This window comes from Thermobia domestica, chromosome 9 (genome assembly GCF_964235325.1).
Source record: "Thermobia domestica chromosome 9, izTheDome1.hap1.1, whole genome shotgun sequence".
Lineage (NCBI taxonomy): Eukaryota > Metazoa > Arthropoda > Insecta > Zygentoma > Lepismatidae > Thermobia > Thermobia domestica.
Genome location: NC_137462.1, coordinates 177,320,958 through 177,345,236, shown reverse-complemented (window position 1 = coordinate 177,345,236; position 24,279 = coordinate 177,320,958). Strand labels below are relative to the sequence as shown.

Below are 24,279 nucleotides of genomic sequence, written 5' to 3'. Positions count from 1 at the left end.
GTAAAAGAATCGAGTTGAACTTGTGTTATACCTGCAGCAAATTAAGATGCCAAAAATCACATCAGCTGTAAAAAAAAAATAAATAAATAAATAAAACAGGTCTATATACAAACGAGCATACTGGTGGTACTTTTTTTCTAATTCGACCACTGCTAAGATATGTTAAAAATTACATTGTTTGGCAACAGTGGGTTGAGTTAACAGTACTTCCTTCATTAGTCAGCAGCAGTGAAGGAAGAATAGAATTCGCTTCTCCTTTCTTCAAACTTTCTCATTGAGTAGTGAAACCTTGATTATATCAAGTTCGTACCATTTCCGTGATCAGAACCATAAATTACTTTGCTGTCACTTAAAAACAAAAAAGTATTCGCTCTTCAGTTCTTCTCAAACGTACAACTCTTTGTTCGCTACTTGCCTACCACCAGTTTTATTTAAGTAAACAATAAACGATATATATACATGCTATTGATGAAATAATATTTGGTTTTAAAGTAATTTACTAAATAAGTTAATAAAGAGATTCCTTACTCAACAACCGTACACATCTTGTATGTAGTGCTCTGCTTATTTGTAGCGAAACAAGTAAGGAAGTTTTAGTTGTTAGTTCATACTAATTACCACTTAAAGATAAGCACTCACATGCATTCGTACAATGCACAGTCATCAACAAAAATGTAGACCTATTTGAAGATATTGTGGAAGATGTTCTGTATATAACTTAATGTCAAATCCATTTTGTTGTCGAAATGAAATGAAATTTTTGAGTTTTGCGTCCTACGGTTATGCCGGCTAGGCTAAAGGAGACGGTGATGATGAGCAATGAATGAAATGGTGGAATGAAAAAAGTGGGAGGAAACGGGATAACCCCGACGAAACCCCCACACACGGTGTTTGTCCATCACAAAGTTCACTTGGCGGGAACAGGGTTTGAACCCGTGACCCCATGCATAAGAGGTGAACGCTCTACCACTGAGCCCATTTTTGTTGTCGAGTAGCAATGAATCTCTTGTAAATGACTGTTAATCATGTCCATTGCTCTGTAAATGTTTAAATTAAGAAAAGGGCGTACTTATATAATAATCACCGTATTATGGAATGTCTTTTGACGTTTAAAGGATTATGTAAATGGGAAATTACCTTTGACATTAGAAGGGAGCCACACTTCAGACCACGAGTCTGCTGTTTTCATAGCGAAGTCTGGTATTCTAGTTGGGCCGCGGTGGCTCAAAGGTACAGCTCTCACCTCTGTGCATGGAGTCCCTGGTTCGATCCCAGCTCGCGCCAAGTGAACTTTGCGGTAAACAAACACCGTGCGATTGGGTTTTCTCGAGGTTCTCCCGTTTCATTCCACTTTCTTCATTCCATCATTTCATTCATTTCTCATCATCACCGTCTCCGTTAGCCTAGCCGGCATAAACGTGGGACGTAAAACTCAAAGATTTTCTGGTATTCTAGCGGCGTTTTGTTGAAGTAGAATACTATCAAAACTTATTTCACATATTAAACCTTTGCAAGGGAGTGTTTCCCATATAGCGTCCCACAAAATTAATTTAAAAACGCATGGCAAGCAAAAACAAAATTTTAAGAAAAGTTGTTAAAAACCAAATACTTCTTCACTATTCTTGATAGTAAATGAAATATTGCTCTGTTAAACAGCACTGTAATATTGCCATTTGTAAACAAATACACAGCTGAAATCGAGAATAATTTTATATCTTCTTGATATTTTGAAAGGTAATATTATGTTGTCGACACTTTTAATTTTGATATTGTGACATGCAACTGATAAAAGGTTAAGGACCCCGCGACGATCCCTCGCCCTAGGCCCCGCAAAGGCTAAGGCTGCTTATCTTCAGAGAGGCATTGGATTAGTACGAGGGTAGAACAGTAAAGATTTCGCGTTCTCGAGCACTTTTGGAAGGTAAGGCCTTCCTAATAATCGGGCTGTGCAACGTGCGGTTGAGGACTTCTTCACATCGCAGATTCAGACTTCTTTAGCTACGAAATCCAATCATTGGGTGAGCCAGTTATAATTTCAGGGTATGGCCCGGGGACAAAATTCCCCGCCTTTAAAATTCCTCTCCAGGGCAAATCTTCGATTGTGCCCAATAAAGGTTACCAGTATCTTCGCGTTACTACTTTAACCCCCTGTGTATTGAAATCCTCGCCCCTCCGGAGAAATCGTCTGAAATCATCACTGAGGTGAGCGATGGTAAAAGTGTATAGTTGTAGCCTTTGAAAATGTCACACTTAGGGTGGACATTTCATTCGTCCAACATAATACTAGGCCTATTATTTACCATAAAAAGAAACTTACTTGAAAGTAAGTAATATTCCTCGCCCTACTTGTCGTGACTAAACCTCACTAATTTACTAATTTAACACCATGATGGCGTGTTATATGACACTCGTCTCATTGAACAGGGAGCGAAACTCTCTTCAGCTCCCTAGAATTTAAGTCATGCTTCTATGTGTGCCTTTTATGTAAGTAATCATGTGATAATTTCAAGTAATTGTATATTCGAATATTAGAACACGAAATTCAATTTATTAATGTTTCTTATTGAAATGGAAAACAATTTATCAGTCGAACAATTTATTCGAATAACGAATATTCAAAAAAGTTATTAGAATAGCGATTTTCTTCAGCGCTAATATTTAAAACCAGGACAGATTTTGATATAACGTTTATTAAATTGCCCTCCCACTTCATTCGTTATCGTGGGACATTAAACTCCAATATATATATATATATATATATATATATATATGTGTGTGTGTGTGTGTGTGTGTGTGTGTGTGTACAGTATATGATTTCACTGCAAATTATTTTTATTCATAGAAGCTTGTCATTGGAGTTATAAATGTGCTACATATGTAGATGGTGACGCCATTGTCCTTCCTATTCATTCAAACGTGTTAGAGGATATTATATTTAAAACAAAGTAAGTATCCTCCTCAATCTTGTAAAAGACGTAGCCATACAATACTTTGTTGCTTGTGACAATGTATTTCTGAATTAAAACTTCATAACAGAGCTCACCAACTAATGTGCGAAGCAGATTAGACGTATAGGGGAGGGAAGCTGTGTGTTAATGTTAGAGTGCGTGGGGTATCTGGTTCGATTACAGCTCGCGTCAACAGGGGTTTATAGGTCTAATGAAGAAACACCGTCTATATTGTTTTTTTCCTTCCGTTTCTTCTCACTTTCTTCATTCCACCATTTCATTTAATATCATCATCATCGTCTTTCTTAACTGAGAGAGCATAACCGTGAAAAACCAGGGCCGGATTAATGGGGGGCTTAGAGGGCTATAGTACCGGGCCTCCAGGTGGACAAAGACCTCCACTCTAATCAAAATCTCAACTGGCTATCTAAAAAGAATCACAAAGGTACAATCATCATCATAAACTGAAATATGACCAAAAATATGAAACATATTCCCCTAATTTTCCTACTGTACTTTCACAGAATTTACTAAATGAAATTAGCAGGGGCCACATAGTTTTTCTAGGCCCGGGCCTCCAGATAGGTTAATCCAGCCCTGCGTGAGACGTTAAACCGAAAAATAAAGGGGAAGGAGTGCTTTAATCTAAAGATTTTCAATTAATTAGTACACAATAATTATCTGTACTATATCAGTTTGATCCATCTATAGATATTATGTGCAGAGCTTTGTCTTTAACTTCTCGTTAGTGATTGATTGATTTATTAAAATTTAACCGAAGGTACATGAGACACGACCTATTGCTTAAAATGCAATCCTAACTATTACTCGTAATTATATTTGAGACAAAAATTCCTCTCCCGAGTTCGAATCTGCGACTACGCGCAAAGCAAGCTGTGCTTAGCCACTTCACCACGAACGAACACCATTCTGGTTTGTAATGCTGTGCACATGAGATTACTAGCAATGATCTTTCGCCTGTAGTTAAAGAACGGTATTTAATTTCGTACCATCAAAGATGGTGAGTGACCTCAACAGAAAGTGAATACAACCTCCTCTTTCTTTTAAAGTGAGAACTTGAAACAATTCTCGTTCGACACTTTTTTTAATCTACCAGCAACTTTACAAGAAAATTACTCAAAATATCCCACCTGTTCTTGTCTTCTTCCGAGATGTTTACAATTTATGACATAACTCCACAGAGATCATAAGAACTCGGAAGTAATGTTTATGTGAACTTAGCATCACTTTCTCCCATTCTGCTTTCTCCCAAGCACTCTCACTTTTACCTCACGGAACTGGTTAAGTGATAAAAGGATAACCGAAAGCGATTTTTCAATAAGAAGATAAAGCTTGTGTTGAATATTGAATTATATGCTACTCTATGTGTTCGTGTGTTAGTCACAAGCAACTAACACAAGACTTCTCTTTGTTAGAACGAAAATAAATATTACATTTGGCACTTTTTTCTAAAGTATAAAAGAAATGCAAGAGGGTTACTGAAAAAGTAGCTTAGTTTTCTCATGAGAATTTCCTCTTATTACGACACCCATGAATCTTCTCTTAACTCTTCCTGATTCATGTAAAATAAAGAAAAAAGTTTCTTGTAAACAGTTTCATAATTTACCTAGTGCTACAATATTATTAACATTTAATGAAAGAAAGTGTTCAAAGGAAAGACTATGCCAATTGATAAATTTCATTGTGCTGAACAAAATGATGAATGAAATGTAAATCCTTTTTTTGTTGTTGTTATTGTTTGTTTACAACAAAACCCATTTTTAAGTTCGGATTGCCATGGCCTAAAAGCAAAGAAACTTGTGTCGATCATTACTTCTACCACATTTACTGCTATAATACATTTCCAGGCAGAATCACTATCCGAAAATATTTTGTTGTGTTAAGTACGTAGTATTATTAATCACTAGTATTACGTTAGTGCTGTAAACAATGCATTCTCTGCAGTGACAGATCTGGCCCGGAGCTGGGGGACCTAGACCTCTCAGTTTTTGAGTGACAAAAATAATTTAAGCCATTATTTATAATTTTTAAAAAGTTTATAGTAAAGTCATGATATACATACCGTTGTCTGTGTTCTGGCTGTCCCCCCTCAATTTTAACCTTCTAGATCCGCCACTGATTATCGAAGAACGGTGCCAACCATAGTTTTATGTTAATGCTGCGATTAAATTTTCTTTTTGTCCAGAAAGTAACATCGAATTTGACGAAGAGATATGGTGTTGTCTGTTCAGAACCTATTACTTGATTGTAACTTTCTCTCGCTGTGCTCTCAAAACTCCTTCAAGTTCAAATACAAATTTTACGTGGAAGACAAGGTGGTTCAGTAGAGAACGCTCATATCTGGTACGAAGGATCCTTAGTTCTATTCCCGGCCACGTAACTTTATGTTGCATAATATTGTTCGTGTGATTTTCTCGGGGTTCTACATTTTCCTCGCAAATTATCATACTTCTAATTCTTTCATAATCATTCATTGTCATTAACTGGCTGTTTCCTTTAGCCTCAAGGTCATAATGGTGGGTCACAGAACTAGAAACTTAATTTCATTTTTATTTTCGTGCATTTAATATAAAACTTACAGTGCAGGAACTGTAACGTTTTCAGCATTCGCCCAAGGAAACCGTTACAGTTTCTGAGAAATGTTTTGCCCATTTTTCCATTTCTATGTGCAATAACAGAAGAAATTAAATTATTTTAGAATTATTGTTCCTCAACAATCGCACCATAACAAATATACAGATAGAGAGACTCTATGGAACGTATATTTTTGACAAAAGGTGGAAGTATTATTGGTTTATTTTGGATTGTTTTGAATTAAATTTGTTTCATACAGAAAGTTATATTTTGGATATAACATAGAATTTTGACTATCGGACAATCGGACGATTGGCGATTGCTGGTCTGAATGTCTGAATCATTTAGTGTCTGAATTCAATGTCTACAATGTTTAACAACTAACGAACTTCACGACTTTTGGTTTATTTGGTTACTTTATTAGACTACAAGATTCAGCCTGCGAAGTCAATTTATACTGGAATAGCCGAGAACCAAAACCAGAGGGAAAGGAAGTGGAAGAAAGTTGGCTAGAGCCTATATTTAAATGTACCAACCCAGCATTCGACACGGGAAACCCTGGAAACACCAGTCTAGATAGCTGACGATCAAATTCACACAACTATTCAAGAATGGTAACCACTGGTCTATGCTCGCTTGGCTCGCCTCAGACAGACAAGTTCGTCGTTCAAACTTTCCTATCCCAAACTAATCCATTCAGGATTGTTATTAATAATTATAGCTTATTATTAACCATTTCCCTGAGATCGTACCAAGGGCGCCGATTTCTCTGTAAATTAATTTGTGGGGGCCTATTCAGATGCAGAAGGTATATATGTAAGGATTTGAAGACAAGTTGCATTCAAATTATGCCAAATATTGTATATTCATAAATACAATAGGGGGGCCCACATGAGCTTTGGGGAGCCCGGGCCCCCCGGCCACCCCAGCATCGGCGCTCTTGGATCGTATACTTCATTATTCTCCTAACTTCTGCATAGCCAAATAGTGTTGTCTATGAGACGAGACGAAACGAGAAATTTTTTTTTTTTTGTCGACTAGTACATTTTATAGAAGTCTCGTCTCGATCTCTATGAGTTCTATGAAGATTCTCGATAATTTTCGTCTTATTTCGTTTTGTAAATTTATATACAAAATTTATGACCTGATTTTTCCTTAATTTCATTTAAAAGGTATAAGAATATTCCCGCGTTATGAGAGGTTCGCGAACGGTGTGTGACGTAACATAATTTAAACCATATTTATAAGAAAAATTAGTAATGTGTTCCGTTAGTCAGTCACTTTTTACTATTACTGAAGCGCTCTCTGATACCGATCATTTTCGATCATATATATATATCCTCTCCCAAGTTGTAGAGCTGAATTTGGATTTAAATGGCATCTAAAGTGTCATTGTTCATTTCAGCGACCCCGAAAACTATGGATTCAACACTATTATCTCTCATTTTCAATCATTTTTATATACCTTAAAAACCATTCCAGGCCCGAACCTCATCTATGTTGAAAATTTAATCGAGATCGGTCGCGTGGTTCAAGAGTTATTAAGTCACAGACATAGTCACTTACATTTTTATTTATATAGATAGATACGTTAATAAATGTTCTTCATTATGTTCATACGATCACTTTATCAATTCATATTGTTTATGCTATGAATCATGTAACACTAAATAGTGTTTAAGATGTAAAACTTAGGTGAATTAGTGTTACCCACGAGACTCAAGAAATTTCTCATCTCGTCTCGAATTTGAAAATGTACTTCTCGTCTCGTTTGCAACACTATACCCAAAGATCTTTATCCCAACTACACTGAATACTAATGGGCGACAAAACTAAATATGAGAAAAAAAGAGATTGAGTGATCAGCTAAAAATGTATATTTTATCGTTTAACCTCGTAATATGTAAATAATCGTAAACCGAATGATTATGATGAACCTCTTTCTTAAACTTTCAAGCGCATCTATTTAAAAGTCAAAGCACTTGAGATTCTGAAGATTATTACACAAAACTGTGTTATTTCACAGAGAGATTGTGTACATTTTTTCTACTTATTGTGACCCTGCATATTTTCAAGGACTTCTTTCTTACACAACCATAGAGACAATGCTGTTTAACAATGATATTATTTTGCTAATATCTAAAACAAACATTGTTCCATCCGGGACCTACTTTGAAAGGTTATTCATCTCAAAGACTGTAGGATGCAATGTCTTTATGCTATTTCCGTTTATATGAGCTAGCAATTTCGCTCCTGCTTCATCTTTTATTATTTTTAGCGTCGTCTAATAAGCGATTAAACACACAAATACACGCTCCTATAACCTTTAATAGTCTTCACCGAAGAAGCCAATATGTGAAGTCACAGTAAAGGAGTATGATACACACACATTTATACGAGTCATTAACGCCGCTTCGCTGTCAATGTTAAGAATACGATTAATAACACCACATCTTTTGTGAGTCGATTTTTTGCGTTAAACGTTTCAAAACGAATAAAAGTGATATCTAAGGACGATTGTGGCATTTAGTAATACATATAACAGAATCGACGTGAAATCATCAATTTTCTTTACAAACTTTATTTATCCTTAACATCAATTAAAAATGGATACAAATATTGTGTTGAGTGCGAAAATATTGAGGCCCTTCAAAAGAATTACCTATCATGGGAACAAAAATTACATGAGGAGAGTTCGATAACTTCCCCACCTAGTGTGCAGTTAAGTAAAACAGACGTCTATTAGTTGAACAGAACAAGTGATGCGTTGGAGACGTCTGAGGTGCTGTTGACGAAGGCTCGGCTACAATAGAGATAGCAGCTCTAGTGACGAATTTCAAACATTTAACAACTAAACAATAATCGTAAAAATGTGCAAAATGACAGACTAGCAACACGGGGTAAAAACGGCACAAACACGAAATTCGGCACTACAACTACATGGCATTATGTCGTAGACCTATGTGACATGTAAGCTGTGATGGACATCATGTTCATGGCTTCTCCCGTCTATTCTTATATACTCGTTCCACCAATTCTTCCATGGTCATAAACTTTAATTGTACGTCTCTTTTACCCTAAATGGCATAATCGTGTAATGTTAAACATATCATTTCATTTTCATTTTTAGTATAGCAACAGTTTTGTTAAATGACATGACCATACATTACTTAAAAGTCTACAAAATTTTGAAGACACAATTTGAAAATACCTCACCAATACTGATTTTTACATCTGATTCTGGGTTATGGGTCTGTCCGGGTCAATCCGGGTCATGAGCCTGGTGAGTCATGGGTTTGACTGTCTTTGGGTTTACCAAGTCATTGACATATTATCTATATTTCATTTACAACTTTATAATTTCTATTTTTGTTTTTAACTATTACGGAAGGCTACGAAGAGTTTTCTTCGATCGATTTTTTCAATGTGCCTGAAAAGATTTTGCTTCCCTACAGGATGGTACAATCACTTATTTGTGAAAACTTTAAGAAACGTGGGTTACGAATGGGGTAAAGTTTATTTGAAGAAAGTTTTATGCTAACATCTGTAAGAATATTGTTCATATTCTATAAATGGATATTTCAATTATAACTTAACAGTATAAAATGACTCATGATTCAGCTTTTAAAATGCGATCAAGAAAGTTTCATAAGATGTCTTCTATTCAATGCTATTTACTGAAAGAATTACCACATGATAAAAATCTTCCTGGTTATTGTTTTGCCTTGATTTCAGAACAGGAATTCACAGTACAACATACATTCACTGCTAAGCTGGTTTATAACTAACGGCTGTTCTTTACTATATCAAGAGCAATGGACTTGGAAGTAGCAGAATAGTGAGCGTGAGTGTTTTTTGTGAATGCGGCGCAGGGGTTCGGTATCCATTAGGGAAAGTTTTGATTCGAATTTTCCAACATGAAACGAGTCTGACTTCTTCTTCTTCTTCTTTTTTTTTTTTTTAATTTCATGAACCAAATTCCCGAAAGCAGCTTTAACATTTAGGCTTTGGCAAACTTCAGTCCGAATTCCTCCTTATCTTTCATTATTATGTCAGGAAGTTACAACGCAAAACATCTTTTGACAAACTTATGAAATCCGTAATTCTTGACATCTCTCATATGATCAGGAAGTTCTTTGCAGAACTCTTCCAATAAAATGCACTTGCTAGAAGTTCGTCAGGTTATTTTAATATATAGTTTATAATACAATTAAGAATTAGTATATATGAAGAGCAAGAATGTGAAATATAACGCAAATAACAGCAATTCATGATTTTAGACAAGCAAATTGATGTTTTGGCAACAATCACTAGTCATCAAAACAAAAATGCTACGTGTAATTTATCTCGTTTTTCAAGACGAGTTTTTAAAACACAATCACTTGGAAATGTAATTAACATACTAACTCGGAAAAACAGATGTAAAGAATCAGATGATAAACTTCGAAAGGTAGGAAACAGCACAATGATACTGATTTTAGAGAAGTGAACACAAATTTTTGTTCATTAGTATACTGTAAGTGAAGGTCATCCAGCACATGCAATGCTCCTTGTGCCTTTTTCGGTTTCTCTTAAACTGAATAAATAATAAATACTCCTAAAGACAGGTTCGAATGCAAACTGTTGTTAGAAAAGGCTAAAAGAACTCTGGATTCTAAAAACTGAGAGAAATAAAATATTTAATAAATCAGGAGAGTGCAAAAGTGAATGATTCACTAAAAATATAACGTGAGCTTCCTTGAATATAAGTCAGTGAAATTCATCTTGATTTTGAAATTTTAAGAGAAATCAAATTTCCATTCCTAATTGCGATTATGTGTTCCATTCCTAATTGCAACTAAATATATATGAGACTTTTAGAAAGGGTTGAATGAGATCAAACTATTTCCTCTTCAAAGCAAACACTGATTTCATAGTTAAAAATGAAACGCAATTCTGACTAGAAACATATGTAATCAAAGAATTTAAGTTTAAGCTACAATATACTAATATATATATATATATATATATATATATATATATATATATATATATATATATATATATATATATATAAAAGAGAATTTTACTTCTAAATGTTTTTGTTGTTATATTTCACGAATTAGAAAATCCCTTAAACTCTAAATGAACAATCACGTAATTAATTATTTTAAATTTTTTTTTAATCCAGCTGTTGAACTCCCGGGATTGGCACTACTGGCCGTTGCAGGAGGAGCAACTCTCTTCACTCTGCTGCTGTACTCAGATGCTTTGTGCAATGTCCTCACGCGAGCTCCACGACTCACCAAAGGACCTTCAGCTATGGTTCTCAGTGTTTACCCAGTAAGTACATACAAACACAGCATATCCAATTTCACTCAGGTTTGCACTTCACTACGTAATATGCTTACTTTTTATGCTGAGAATAAAGAACTAGGTCACGGTCATTGAAAATCGAGTACTAGAATGTATGCATGTTTAGATTGCAGGAAAATAGTCATTTCTAAAAAGGCTATCTTACAATTAGTTTTCTTAACAGAAAACACACTTTCAAAACTCCAAAAAATTAATGAATACTGTGAGGGCGTATATATATATATATATATATATATATATATATATATATATATATATATATATATATATATATATATATATATATATATATATATATATATATATATATATATATATATTATTGCAACCAAACTTCTCTGACGTTTCCCTTTCTAAGATTTCAGAAAAACTAGTTATCACATAACAGGATATTTACCCAGAACAAAGAAAATATGTTTCAGAGCTTTGCTTATAAAAAATTTTGAAGTGCTAGTTTCAATCAAGAGTAATATGTTGAAAACAAAACATTTGCTTCAAGTTATTAGAATGATTTGTTCTTTCAAAGTAATTGCTAGTTTTGTGTTTACACTTGAAAGGTAAACTAAATATTTTTATTATTATTATTTGTTCTGTAAATAATAAAGGTCCACTTATTACAATATAACCTAAGTAAACATGCATAATAAGTAAGTAGAACACAATAAAGAAATTAAATTGACACAATGAAATGAGTATTTCACTTCAGCACTATGCTAGCGTTTATAAATATTAAGAATATATTCATTGAAGTGCGTCGAAATAAAACGTCTGAATCAAATTATCCAATTGAACAACATATATAATTATGCAATAATCTAGTATTGATTTGCCTATAGAAGAGTATACATATTCTTCAACATATAAATCACTCACGTTTCGTTAGATATATATAGATAGTATGAATTATTTAAACATGATACTGAAAGATATGTATAAAAAAAAAAGGAAAAAAGAAAAAGAAAAGAAAAGAAAAGTTCAATACAGTAGGATACCTGTTGAAACATTCAGGTCGGATCATTTATCTTAAAACTCCCATGTAACTTCCTTACTAGAGCCTTTTTATTTCGAATGTGCTCCTTCTGATGCTGCTGTCGATGTGTGTTTTCCCGTACCTCCCTCGAAAAAAAAGGGGTAAGTTGTTGTGGCCAAGATCTATCAATTGTTAGATGCGGAAGCGTTGCCACAATGAATTATTTCACGGGCTTCGTTGTCCTCTGTCTTGTTAGCCATTCTACGATCAGAGTAAGCCTACGATCAGAGCCGTAGCTAGAGATTTCGGCGCCCGGGCGAAGTAGATTTACGTTTACCATACCAAACTTTTGCCGCCGCCTTTTTTTAAATATAAGAGAAGCAGCTTTTGTTATGATATGCTCAATTTTTATCAAGCTGCTTGGATAGACCATTGCAAGATCCAAAAACGATCATTACAAATACATCCAAAAACGATCATTAGACACAATCTTTTTTTACAAATAAGAACTGTCTTAAAGAGGTTCTTTTGGACTAAAACTTCACAAAACTATCTTTGATTGTATACAAATCCACTAGGAGAACAGTTATGAAAATTTAGTTATTTACAACGTTCCATACTATCGATAAGAAATGGAATGTCAATACATTAGGAACTATGTGCTTTTAAAATTTTTGAAATAGGTGACAGCATTAATTTCTAGTAATAATTGTAAACTTTTGTAATTTTATTCTGTATATGACCACACAAATAGCATTTTAATTGCGGTTCGCTTAATACCAGCAATTAAATGGGTTGAATTTGTTAATTATAGATTTTCTTTTAATCTATAAGTAGTAGAACGGGTATTTGCCCAACTCCCGCGATACTATATGAAAATTCTATTTGGGGATTTCAATGCGAAAGGAAAAGAAAGTCCTCATAACGAAAGTAATGACAACGGCGTTAAAATCGTGACTTTAGTAACATCAAAAACCTTATCGTGAAGAATAAAATTCCCACATAGCGATATTCATAAATACACATGGACCTCGCTAGATGGAAGAACATCCAATCAAATTGATCACGGTTTAGTAGATAGAAAAAGGCAGTCTAGCATAATTGATGTCCGGTCATTCAGAGGACTTGACTGTGACACTGATCACTATCTGGTAGCAGCAATAATAAGAGAAAGATTATCTTTGAATAAAGGAAATATTCAATATATAAAAAGGAAAAGGTTTTGTTTAAAGAAATTAGAGGAAAACCAGGCTAGATTGGAATACCAGATTGAAGTGTCAAACAGATTCTCAGTTTTAGAAGGTTTTAAGAGCACTAGTGTTTAGGATACTTGGGTTCAAATTAGGAATAGCAGTAAAATTTCAGCAAGAGAAGAAATGGTGCACGCGGAAATACGCAGGGAACTCCGAATTTAAGAAAGAGCACCAATCTCGCGGGTATAATTTAAAGAGAGATGACGGAACATTCTCACTGATACGAATGACATCTTTAATAGATGGAAAGATTTCTTTGACAATTTGCTAAACACGCAGCCAAAAGCTAATGTTCGTGGGAAAAGGGAAATGCACACAGCAGAACCATCGTTATAAAGAAATTAAAGAAATACAAATCTCCTGGTATAGACGAAATTCCGGCCGAGTTAATTTTAGATGGAGGCGAAAAATTATGGAACAAGATACATAAACCCACTCTTCTTATCTACAACAAGGAGGAATTACCACAAGAGTGCAGGTCTGTTAGCGAGAATTGAAGGAACCAGGAATGCTTTCAAAGTTTTGACTGGAAATCCAATAGGAAAACGGTCATTAGGAAGGCCTACGCCCACATAGGGGGACAATATTAAGATGGATCTCGCGAAAATAGTAATATAAAGTAGAAATTTGATCCAGTTGGATAAGGATAGAAGTCATTGTAGAGGCTTTGTGAACGCGGATAGATTGAACTTTCGGGTTCCATAAACCATAGAGTTAGTTCTTTTACGGTAAAAAAATATTTTGTAAAGTATAACGGAAATTCAAAAGGAGTCTTCTCTGTGAATTTCGAGGAGGTGAAGTGTTTAATGTTTGATGTTAAATGTTTAATGTTTGTATTTAAAATCCAAAATATAGTTAGGCTACTACATATGTTTGAAATTATAGTAATTACATAAATCCTTAATGAATGAAAGTTTCGAATTTAAGATTACTTATTATTAATTAACATATTAAAAGTACACTAACACACGTTCACACACAGACGTATGCACAGAAAAAATATCCTGGCGATACAAGTAGTTGGTGGAGAAATGATCTCAACAAATTCCTTCAAATTGGAAGCATTTTATACGTCAATGGTATAAAGAAAAATCACTCGTAGTTATCAGCCTTTGAAAAAGACGAAATTCGTTGGGTTAAGTTCTGACCCCTTAATCCCCTACTCTACAAGTTTGAAAATGTTATTATTACCCTTGTTTGCGTTCATTTTTAATATTCCCGCCAAAAAGCATCTAGCGTGTGTCTATTCACTCCTCACATTTTCATACCTTCATTCTCACCATTGTGATCAATCCGATTGGATAGAAAAACATGATTAAGTAAGCAAACTCATCACTATCACGACGCCGAACACGTATGTCAGACTTTGACCGTTTCCGATTTTGAAATCGCTCCTGCGTACACTATAAGTCATTAGTCGGCACTTTGTATATCACATTGTCATTAACAAATCAAAGTAATAAGTAAAACTTTGTTATGACTCTTATTGAAAGGTGTGAATTGCGAGCGGAGCAAGCTAGAAAATTTTTAACAAATGTATTTCTTTGTAAACTGACAATATTGATTTAATAGGGCACAATACTTATACGGGGCGCCGTGTCGTTTGCTCTTTTCCAACACCTTTTCTTTCTTCTTGCTCGTTCGGCGCCCCTTTGCTATCAACTAATAAATAAAAACTTGTTTTGACTGTTACTGAAACGTATGAATTGCGAGCGAAACGAGCAAGAAAATTTTTAACAAATTTATTTCTTTCTAAACCGGGAACAATATTGATTCAGTAGGGTGCCAATACTCATATGGGGCGCCGCGTCGTTTGCTCTTTTCCAACACTTTTTCTTTCTTCTTGCTCGTTCGGCGCCCCTTGCTATCAGCGCCCGGGGCAACCGCCCCGCTCGCCCCCCCTTAGCTACGGCTCTCTCTACATTCTTCATTCGTCAAGACCAAACGATTGAATGAAAAATTGGCAACACAGCGGAGATCATTCACTTCTTTTCGGTAAGCAAAGAGAGGATTTCCTCAGTCAGAAAGTGGCGGGGGCGGGGCCGAAGTATGTTTCTCATATTTTCCGGGGGTATAGATGAAATAGACAGGCTCTAGCAGACAAATGTTCATGAAATTTTATATCATGCGAGCGAATATCAAAGGGTAGCATTGTTGGACATTCTCCAGAAGGCCACTGGATTAACAGTGATCCCAAACGAACATAAAGTTATATTTTCAAAAATAGCCCTCGAACGAGCTAATGCATATCATAAGAACCTTTGTATCGAATACTGTGATCATAATATGACTTATTTCGAATAAATATTCCTAGTTGCTGGGTCGAATAAATATTCCTAGTTGCTGACGTTCCCATTAAAATTCAATCAATCAATCGAATAAATAGAAACAAAATTACAAGGGGTTGAATATTTGGCTTTTTCAAAAAGTCCTATGAATGCAATTTAAAACTCAAAAAAAAAAAAAAAAAACCTGCTTAGATAGTATCACATCCAATCACATCAGGCGCCCACCCAGAATTTTTAGATGGGAAAGGTGCAAAGAATTTTTGGTGGAGGGGTTCAATAGATCTGTGTAGTACTAAACCTGTGTTATTTTGCATTCGAAAAGACGATAAGTTATTGTTAATTACTGCCACGTATATTTTCAGAAAATCTGATAAGGCTAGATTATTTTTATAAGGAAAGGAAGGTGTAAGATAAAATATTTAGGCTACATCAATTATTTCTGTTAAACAAGTATAGTTATGTTAAGAAAGTGTGCAAATGTTAGTCGAGTTACGAAGTTTTAGAGGTCCAGACCATCGAGATTATCTCAATGGTCCAGAGTCGGTGGACACCCGTGGGTACGTTCCTGAATCACAGAGATGGCTTTCAATAATAAATGTAAGAATCATAATACCAATTATTGCAATTTGATATCCCAAACCATTCCGGATATGTCAAAAACATGGGTAGGTTACTGTTTAAAATGACATCATGTGTGAGAGATTTTAAGAATGATTATTGTTTTCCTTTATTTTTATAACAATACAGCAATTATATAATTTTAAATAGTGTTGTCCCTTATTAATGTTTGTCATATCTTCGCAACGGTTTGAGACATCAATTTGCTGTAAAGATCATTATAATCTTAACGGCCATTAAAATCTATCTACGTGAATGGATGTGATACTTATTTAGGCAGTTTTTCGAAATCAAATTTTCAATATTTTGTAACTTTTACCATATTTATTCGCAACTACTATGTTTAAATATGAACATTTTATTTAACAGTAAGGAACCCTGCATTCCATTGTGCTATCTCACTTGCATTATTGCCCTTTTAGAGATCTGTAAAGTTTTAATTTTCGTGGTACTATAGCATCTTTAACTTACAACACTGAATAATAAATGTGATGTTGAAAGTTTTCGTTTAACACATGTAGATTTGAAATATGTAATAAACTGATTTAATGTTATTTGAAAAATATATCTTTATGTTGGATCGGCAACATTGTTAATATGGTGGTATTGAGGAGTGTGTTGAACGATTTCCTAATGTATTTAATATTTATACAGAAGTATCGTACAAAATTTAAGCGAGTTTTATGCATTAGTTTAAAAGTTAAAATGGCGTTTCAAGATAAATGGTACACCCTGAGATAATGTTATAAGTGTGATTTTAATTCAGATAATTGTGATACGTTGCCCATGAGACGAGACAAGAAAAGAAATAAGGTATTTAGCTATAGTCTTGTCTCGTAAATTTTGAAGTAGAGTTCACGTCTCGTCTCAATTCTCGGAATGCTTTCCTTGTTTCATCTTGAATTTTCTCTCGTCTCGTTTTTTTTTTTTTAAATTTTATGTCCTAATTTGCTTCTTAATTTTATCTAGAAGTTATCAAAGTCCTTCCGCGTCACGAGAAGTTCACGAAGGGTCTGATGTAACAGTATTTAAACCATATTTATTATTGAAGTATATTGTGTAATTATTATTTGCGTATCCTTAAATGTTAATAAATGGTCTCCATTGTGTTCGTACAATCATTTTATCTATTTATATAGTTTATAGTATGAATCATGTAACTCTAAACCAGGTTTGAGATCTACGACTTGGGTGAACTAGTGTTGCCCACGAAACACAATAAATTCCTCGTCTCGTCTCGAAAATAAGACGAGAATTGTTATGTTTCTTGTCTCATCTCTAATTTTAACATGCATTTCTCGACTTGTTTTCTTATCTCGTTTTGAGACGAGAAATTTCTCGTCTCGTGGACAACAGTAGATACAAATGTGACTTGAGAACTTCAGGTATGAGGAAAATTATAAATCACTTTCTATACGAATCATACCTTGGAAACAAAATACCTACTCGAAGTTATTAAAACGAACTATTTATTTATTTTAATTTCAAAGTACCTGTTATTGTGAGTTTGCAATTGAAAGCTAGAAGATGAAAAAATAATTAAGTGCAATAAATAACAAATTTGACACACTAAAATGAATCACACACACCTTTTTTTTTGTTTTAGGTATAAGAGTATTTTACTTTAGATACAAATACGAGTAATATTTTTACTGTATCTGTATCTTACAATAGTATTTTACTTTAGATACAGAAATATTTAGATACAGTAATATTTTCATCAAATTGTGTCAGAATGGAACGTACTAGTGAATCAAACAAAAGCTTGTGATCTATATAAATAAATATACATTAATCTATTAAGTAGCCCACAGAATATCAGGCATATTCAGAAATCATTGACATTTTGTGAGATGTACTTGTACATATGTTATTATGAATCCTTGGAAATGATACAAGGACATTTGTGAAATAGGAAATAAAAGACGTACAGGGTGCGGCAGAACCGACTAAGCAGTTTCTAACGATTACAGCGAGAGCTGTGGTGGGGGTAGGAAGTTGCACGTGGTCTGCCTTTGTTCAGTCGTTGACCCCATTTCAGTAGCTAATATGGTCTGGACCGGTGCACATCGTGGTTTTGCCGTTCGCGCTTATTATGAAAACAACAGATCTGTGATCGCTACACAACGAGCTTTTCGGCGACAGTTCAACATTCCACGCAACAATGCCGTTCCTAATGCAAACACAATTCGGTCCTGGATTCGGCAGTTGGAGGAAACTGGTAGCACACTAAGAATAGATAGACATGGCCGACGCAGATCCATCAGAACGACAGAAAATGTGCAGCGGGTGACAACAGCAGTTCAACAATCGCCGCAACGTTCTGCTCGACGACATGCTGTTGCATTGGGGATTTCAGACCGCAGTCACCAGATTTGAGCATTTGTGACTACTTTCTTTGGGGATATCTGAAGGAAAAGGTTTTCAAAAGTCGCCCTCACACCCTACCAGAGTTAAAACAGCGGATTATTGACGAAATGGATGCCATACGCCGCGATATGTGTGCAAGAGCTGCTCGAAACTTCAGGGATGGTCTACAACAATGTATTGATGCTAACGGCAGCCATCTTGAGGACATTATTTTCAAAACTAAATGAATGTAAAATGGTATATTGTACTAATTTAGAAAATAAAAACATTTTTTCTCTATATATCCAGGTTTACTTTTTATTGCTCCTTAAAACTGCTTAGTTGGTTCTGCCGCACCCTGTAGTATTGACACTGCCGCAGAATAATATATGTACTTTTCAAGATATACAGTTATTTATACTCAAATGTCACAAACCATGTCATATAAACAGCGGCGCCTATTTATTTATTTATTTATTTTTGAAGGGAGGGGGTGTCAGATATGTGTATTTCGTTGTCAGACATCGTCTGACAAGACATCAATGAGAATTTTAATATAAAAGGAGCCGAAGTAAATTTAGCCCATGGCTAATCATAAGCGTTCGCCATGCGTTTTTATTACTCATGCATACGCTTGGAATACGCTGACCATGTATTTAAATGTGGATGGCTAATCACAAACGCGAAAGCAATAAAAACGCGGGGAAATTGTCAGCTCGAGCGTATTTGGTACGTTTCGGAACAATATACCGCCTGCTTTTTAAAATATGTCTAAAGAAAGGGAAAAAAGGAAAGACGTGTTGCTAGGCAAGGGGATTTTAGCAAGAAACAGCTGCTTGGAAGATGCTTTGTGCACAGTATTGGAACTCTGCTATTATAGAACTGGACCTGGCAAAAAAGACTGGAAACCCTGACTGGTTCGCAGTATGATTTATAGCTCTGGAGAAAGTAAAATTACCGAATAGCCACCGTGGTCGCGTTCACTATGGGGGTAACGCTTCGAAAACGCATTCTCAAATAGCCTAACCCTTAGGGAGGACCTGGGCACCCTTGTAAAATCGGTGCATGTGCATACAACCTAAAGCAGTATTCCTTAATTTAACAAAGTACAAAAAAATACATATGGCTTACACAACGTTCTGATAGTCGCGTAAAGCCACTGGTATCTGTATGGGTGCATTATATAAATGGACCTCTCTATTACATCCTATAATTGCTTCATTCACTTTAATCCCGATGAGCATGGCTGCCAACAATTCTTCAAAAATTTCCAGAATACTTCTAAAACCCATGCTGGGTGATTTGAGCCCGGTGATCTGGTGTTATCCTACCGAAAGGTTCCATTATTCTGGGAATAGGAAGTCCTCAAAGGACTATAAATGTAGTACATTCAACAGTGCAAATAGCAGACCCAAATATTCTAAGTAAGCCATAGCAGTATAGAATTACCTGCTCTGTGCCTCGTTGACCAGTAACAAAAGTCCATAAGGTCTATGCACTCTACATCCGAACCTTATCCATACCAAAGTTACTACTACGATGTTCAATTAATGTGTTCACGAGCTAGACGAGGGGTTCGTCGAATGTCGTAAGATAACATTGAGACTTTGGTGTTTCTTCTATCCCATTTCTCATATCTCGTACAAAGTAAAGAACACTACACTGACCCACTTGGCATGTGTCTCATGTCATATGCATCAAATAGATGTGTTTAATCTATTTTGAAAATAGGAAAATAATGCAATACCAGTGGCTGCTGTTAAGGAAAGTCACATCAGTGTAAATTAAAATTTCATTCCTTCAAACTGGGGGAAAGAAAATTACCTATGTATTAACTCTTGTATTTGATGGTCTCTAATATATAATAAACAGAAATTGTACAACTTTTTCAGCGAACGAAAGTTAGTAAATAATGAATAAAGATAAAAGACAATAGGGAATAAAGAATAGTAATTCCTATCATTATAATAGTTATTCCTATGTGGCCTATTATTTCTAATTTACACTAAAGTAGTTCTCATTATTAACAAAAACTGCAAACCGTAACACTTTTCATGAGCCTACATATTGCATTGAATGCATTGGACCTCCTATTCGTGTTCAGAAAATGTATTACGGTACCGCAAAAGATTTACTTCATCTTTTTATACTTGATTAATATTACTGCAATGTGATGTCTTCCTCTTCACTGTGGGGTTCTACATAGCATGTGGGAAGGATTTATGAAATATCTGCGAAGTGAAGTGGTCCATAATTTCCTCTCATAAAGTTAACCTAAAGAAGTTTCATAAAACTTACAGTAGTGATGATATGGGATAGGTGCTGATTGCCACGGGTGCTGTTTGCCACAGCCAATTATTGGTGCTGATTGCCACGACTGTCGCTGATTGCAAATATGAAGGTGCTGACTGCCATGAGCCTGGGAGAAACTGTATTTGGAAAGAGAGGAATTAATCCCTCATACTAAATTTATGATTATTAATTAATTTAGTAGGGATTAATTTAGTAATCATCAACTCAAATCTATGTGGAATCCTATAAGTTACAAAGTTGCTCACTAAGTGGAACGACATACACTTGGATGTTTATAAAGGGATTGTCTTTTCTGTTATATGTACAATTTGCACATTCATTGTTTATATTAATTGTTTTATTGTATTATTTAATGGCTATGATGGTCTGGAGCCAACTGACAAGGGAAGTTCGGGAGAAAGCACTCGCCTGCAGAGAAATAAGCATGTCATTTGAAGGACCAATTCATGCTGATTCAACAGGTAATAAAACTCCTGTACGTTGAGAACAGTTCGAGATATTCAGCTTGGAAGTTTATATGAGAAAATGAGTGGATGCACGTTTCAACTCCTCCATGGCGAAGCCTGGTGGTTTGAACTTGGTATTGCTTGATCACTGGGGTCCATTCACAGACAAATTGTCCATTACAAGTTGCATGACGGATGGCAAAGACGTAATGGTTGAGAAGATACCAAAAAATTGCACACGATTTGTACAACCATTTGATGTGTTTTGATTCCAATCAATCAAAGATTATAGTAGGAGATTTGTACATAGTATGAAACTTCTTCATCCGGACGTTCCAACCAACGAAACAATCAAATAAAGTTCGTGTCCATACGAATCACTTCCGATCACCGCGATACATTGGATTGTTTCAGTTTGCATTCTACAAGGCAGGTTACGAACAAATTATAGGCCTATAGCTTTTGAATCACTTGTCGAATTTGCTTTTTGCTTTGGTTCTGCAAACTGTTCCCTTGACGGATGCAACGCAATTGCACATATAAAATGTTCATGGTGCAAGGGAGTCTTTTACCTGAGTCATTTCTTCATACAACAGAAGAACAACCGCGATCAATTATCATCTCTAACCTATGATTATTGTGAACAATGTAATGACTAATTGTATCTAACAAACTAATTGTATTAGTTATTGCGAAACACTTTTTTTCTGTTACTTCCGATAGCTTTCAATTCGTATGTGATTGTACTTAACGCGTATAAATGAGCATATCCTCATTTTCTCATATAAACTTTCAAGTTGAATATCTCGAACCGTTCTCAACCGTACTATTTTATTAGCTTGTAACCAGCATGAATTGGGGCTTCAAATGACATGCTTAGTTTCTCTGCAGGCGAGTGCTTTCTCCTGAACTTCCCTTGTGAGGGACAGCCAGCAGTGCTTTTTTGATGGAACTTTCAAGAGCTGCCCGAAACAATTTGCGCAGCTGTACACAGTTCATGCTGACATAGGGAGTTCAAGTTAGAACACATAAATCGTACCAATTTTGTATGCACCGCTCCCTGACAAAACTGAAAGTACACTCATGTTCAAAATTATTGTCGCATATATATAACTGTCTTCTTGTAAGAATATAATTTGATAATGACTTTGTAGAGTACTTTTAATACCGATACTATGTGTATAATCAGGAAATGTATATTTGTGGTAAATTTCATAGGAAAAGAATTATAAATACGAAAATCATAATGAGTAAAATAAAATGTAACTAAATGGACAAGAAAATTTTATTTACCTTTCATTGTTCTTATTTACTGCTCTTTTGACATGAAATTTACCATATACTTGTCTTTGCCGATTATACACATACTAACATTATAAGAAATACCGGGCGAATTCGTTATCAAATTATATTACAAGAGCAACATATTTATAGTCATGCGACAATAATTTTGGATAAGAGTGTACATACAGAGACCTGTCACCTTTGTTAGGAGTTGGTCTGAACAACACCATCCTAAGGTTCACGTTTCTCTCATGCTTCTTGGCGTCCGGTAATGTTACGTCTAGCAACTTTCTCTCAGGCTCGTGGCAGTCAGCACGCCATCGTGGCAATCAGCACCTTGATATTGGCAATCAGCGCCAGTCGTGGCAATCAGCACCAATAACTGGCTGTGGCAGTCAGCACCCCACCATGATATGTATCTTTCCACATTGATTTATATGCAATTATTGCAATATTGTAATCATCCATGCTATGGTGTTTAAAACAATTAAATGCATAAACAACATAAGTCGACATAGGTTCTGGAGTTTAGGAAGTAAATGATGTTCTTTATTAACTTGACACCACTGAACACGAAAATGACATCAGTTTTTCATCCATCTCCATTTTTCCGCACAAACAAGGGCGCCGATCCTGGGGGGCCGGGCCTCCCCAAAGCTCATGTGAGCCCCCCTAGTGTATTTATGAATATATAATATTCGGCATAATTAGAATGCAATTTGTCTTAACATCCTCATATATATACCTTCTGTGTCTGAGTGCCCCCTCAAATTTGCAGAGAAAGCGGCGCCCTTGCGCACAAATACCGTCTTCTTCCATATTCCAGGCTATTTACCACAAACAACGAAATGTTACAGATTGTCATTTTAAAAAATGTGGCAACATATCTTATATATATTATATGTAGGATTAGAAAAGAGAGGAAGAATGTCATGGATACTGAAATTGTTTCGTTATCGCCTCAGAAATCAAGAAACTATTAACAAAATCGTGTATCTTAACGTATAATCGTGTTTCTCGTTGTCCAGAGTACTTCATCTTCTCTTCACCAGCATCGACGAAGTGTCTGAATCGGAGGTAAAGAATGAAAGTAGTGATTCTAGCTGTTCCGTCAGTAGCAGTGATACTAACCCACAACCTCTTACTCAAACAATAGTTAATAATTTGGTGAAAGGCTTGGGACTGTCGAAAGACGAAGTACAACTTCTTTGATCATGTCTCGGAGAACATAGTTTACCTGCACCCGATATATGTATCCAGCGTACAGAAGTCGTGATAAAGACTTAAGGGATTATTTGTTGAAGAAAGTTTAATGTCAATCTGCAATGACATTGCTGGACTCTCATTGTTGTAAAAAATAAGAGTTCAAACGAATAATAGTAAGTAATGGGTGCTATTTACATAATAGTGTAAGAGGAGTTCGAAGGCCGTGTTACTCATATTGGATACGAGCTAGCATCAATTCCAGCTGCGTATTCCGTACACTTAGAGGAGTTGTACAGTACCATGAAAATACTTCTTCAAAATGTAAACCATGAAAAACACCAGTGGCTTGTATGTGTTACTTTAAAGTGACCGATATCTTTCTCGGCCAATAAATAGGGTACATGATAATGCCTTGCTATCTCTGAATAAAACTGGCGAACGTATTATGAGCATTGGAGTAGGACAGAGTAGCCTACGAGGAAGAACCTGTTAGTGGAATCGAAGAACATCGTGAATGAGCATTTGGTTGGCGCACCTAACATTTTAATTCCTCCACTATACATAAAATTGGGATTTATAAAGCAGTATGTGAAAGCATTAGACAATGAACCTGTTTCTAATACCTGTATAACCAATTCCCAAATATTTTAGCTG

General features: G+C 35.3%; 1 protein-coding gene across 2 annotated transcripts in view; it reads left to right on the top strand.

Moving 5' to 3' along the window:
- Window positions 1-24,279, top strand: part of LOC145660455 (organic solute transporter subunit alpha) — an 80,726-nt gene that overhangs the window by 38,930 nt on the left and 17,517 nt on the right. For both annotated transcript variants that reach the window (XM_081725497.1, XM_081725496.1), the window contains exon 2: window positions 10,714-10,865. In XM_081725497.1, the coding sequence (XP_081581623.1) occupies window positions 10,714-10,865 (152 nt within the window). The remainder of the gene's footprint in view (window positions 1-10,713; window positions 10,866-24,279) is intronic.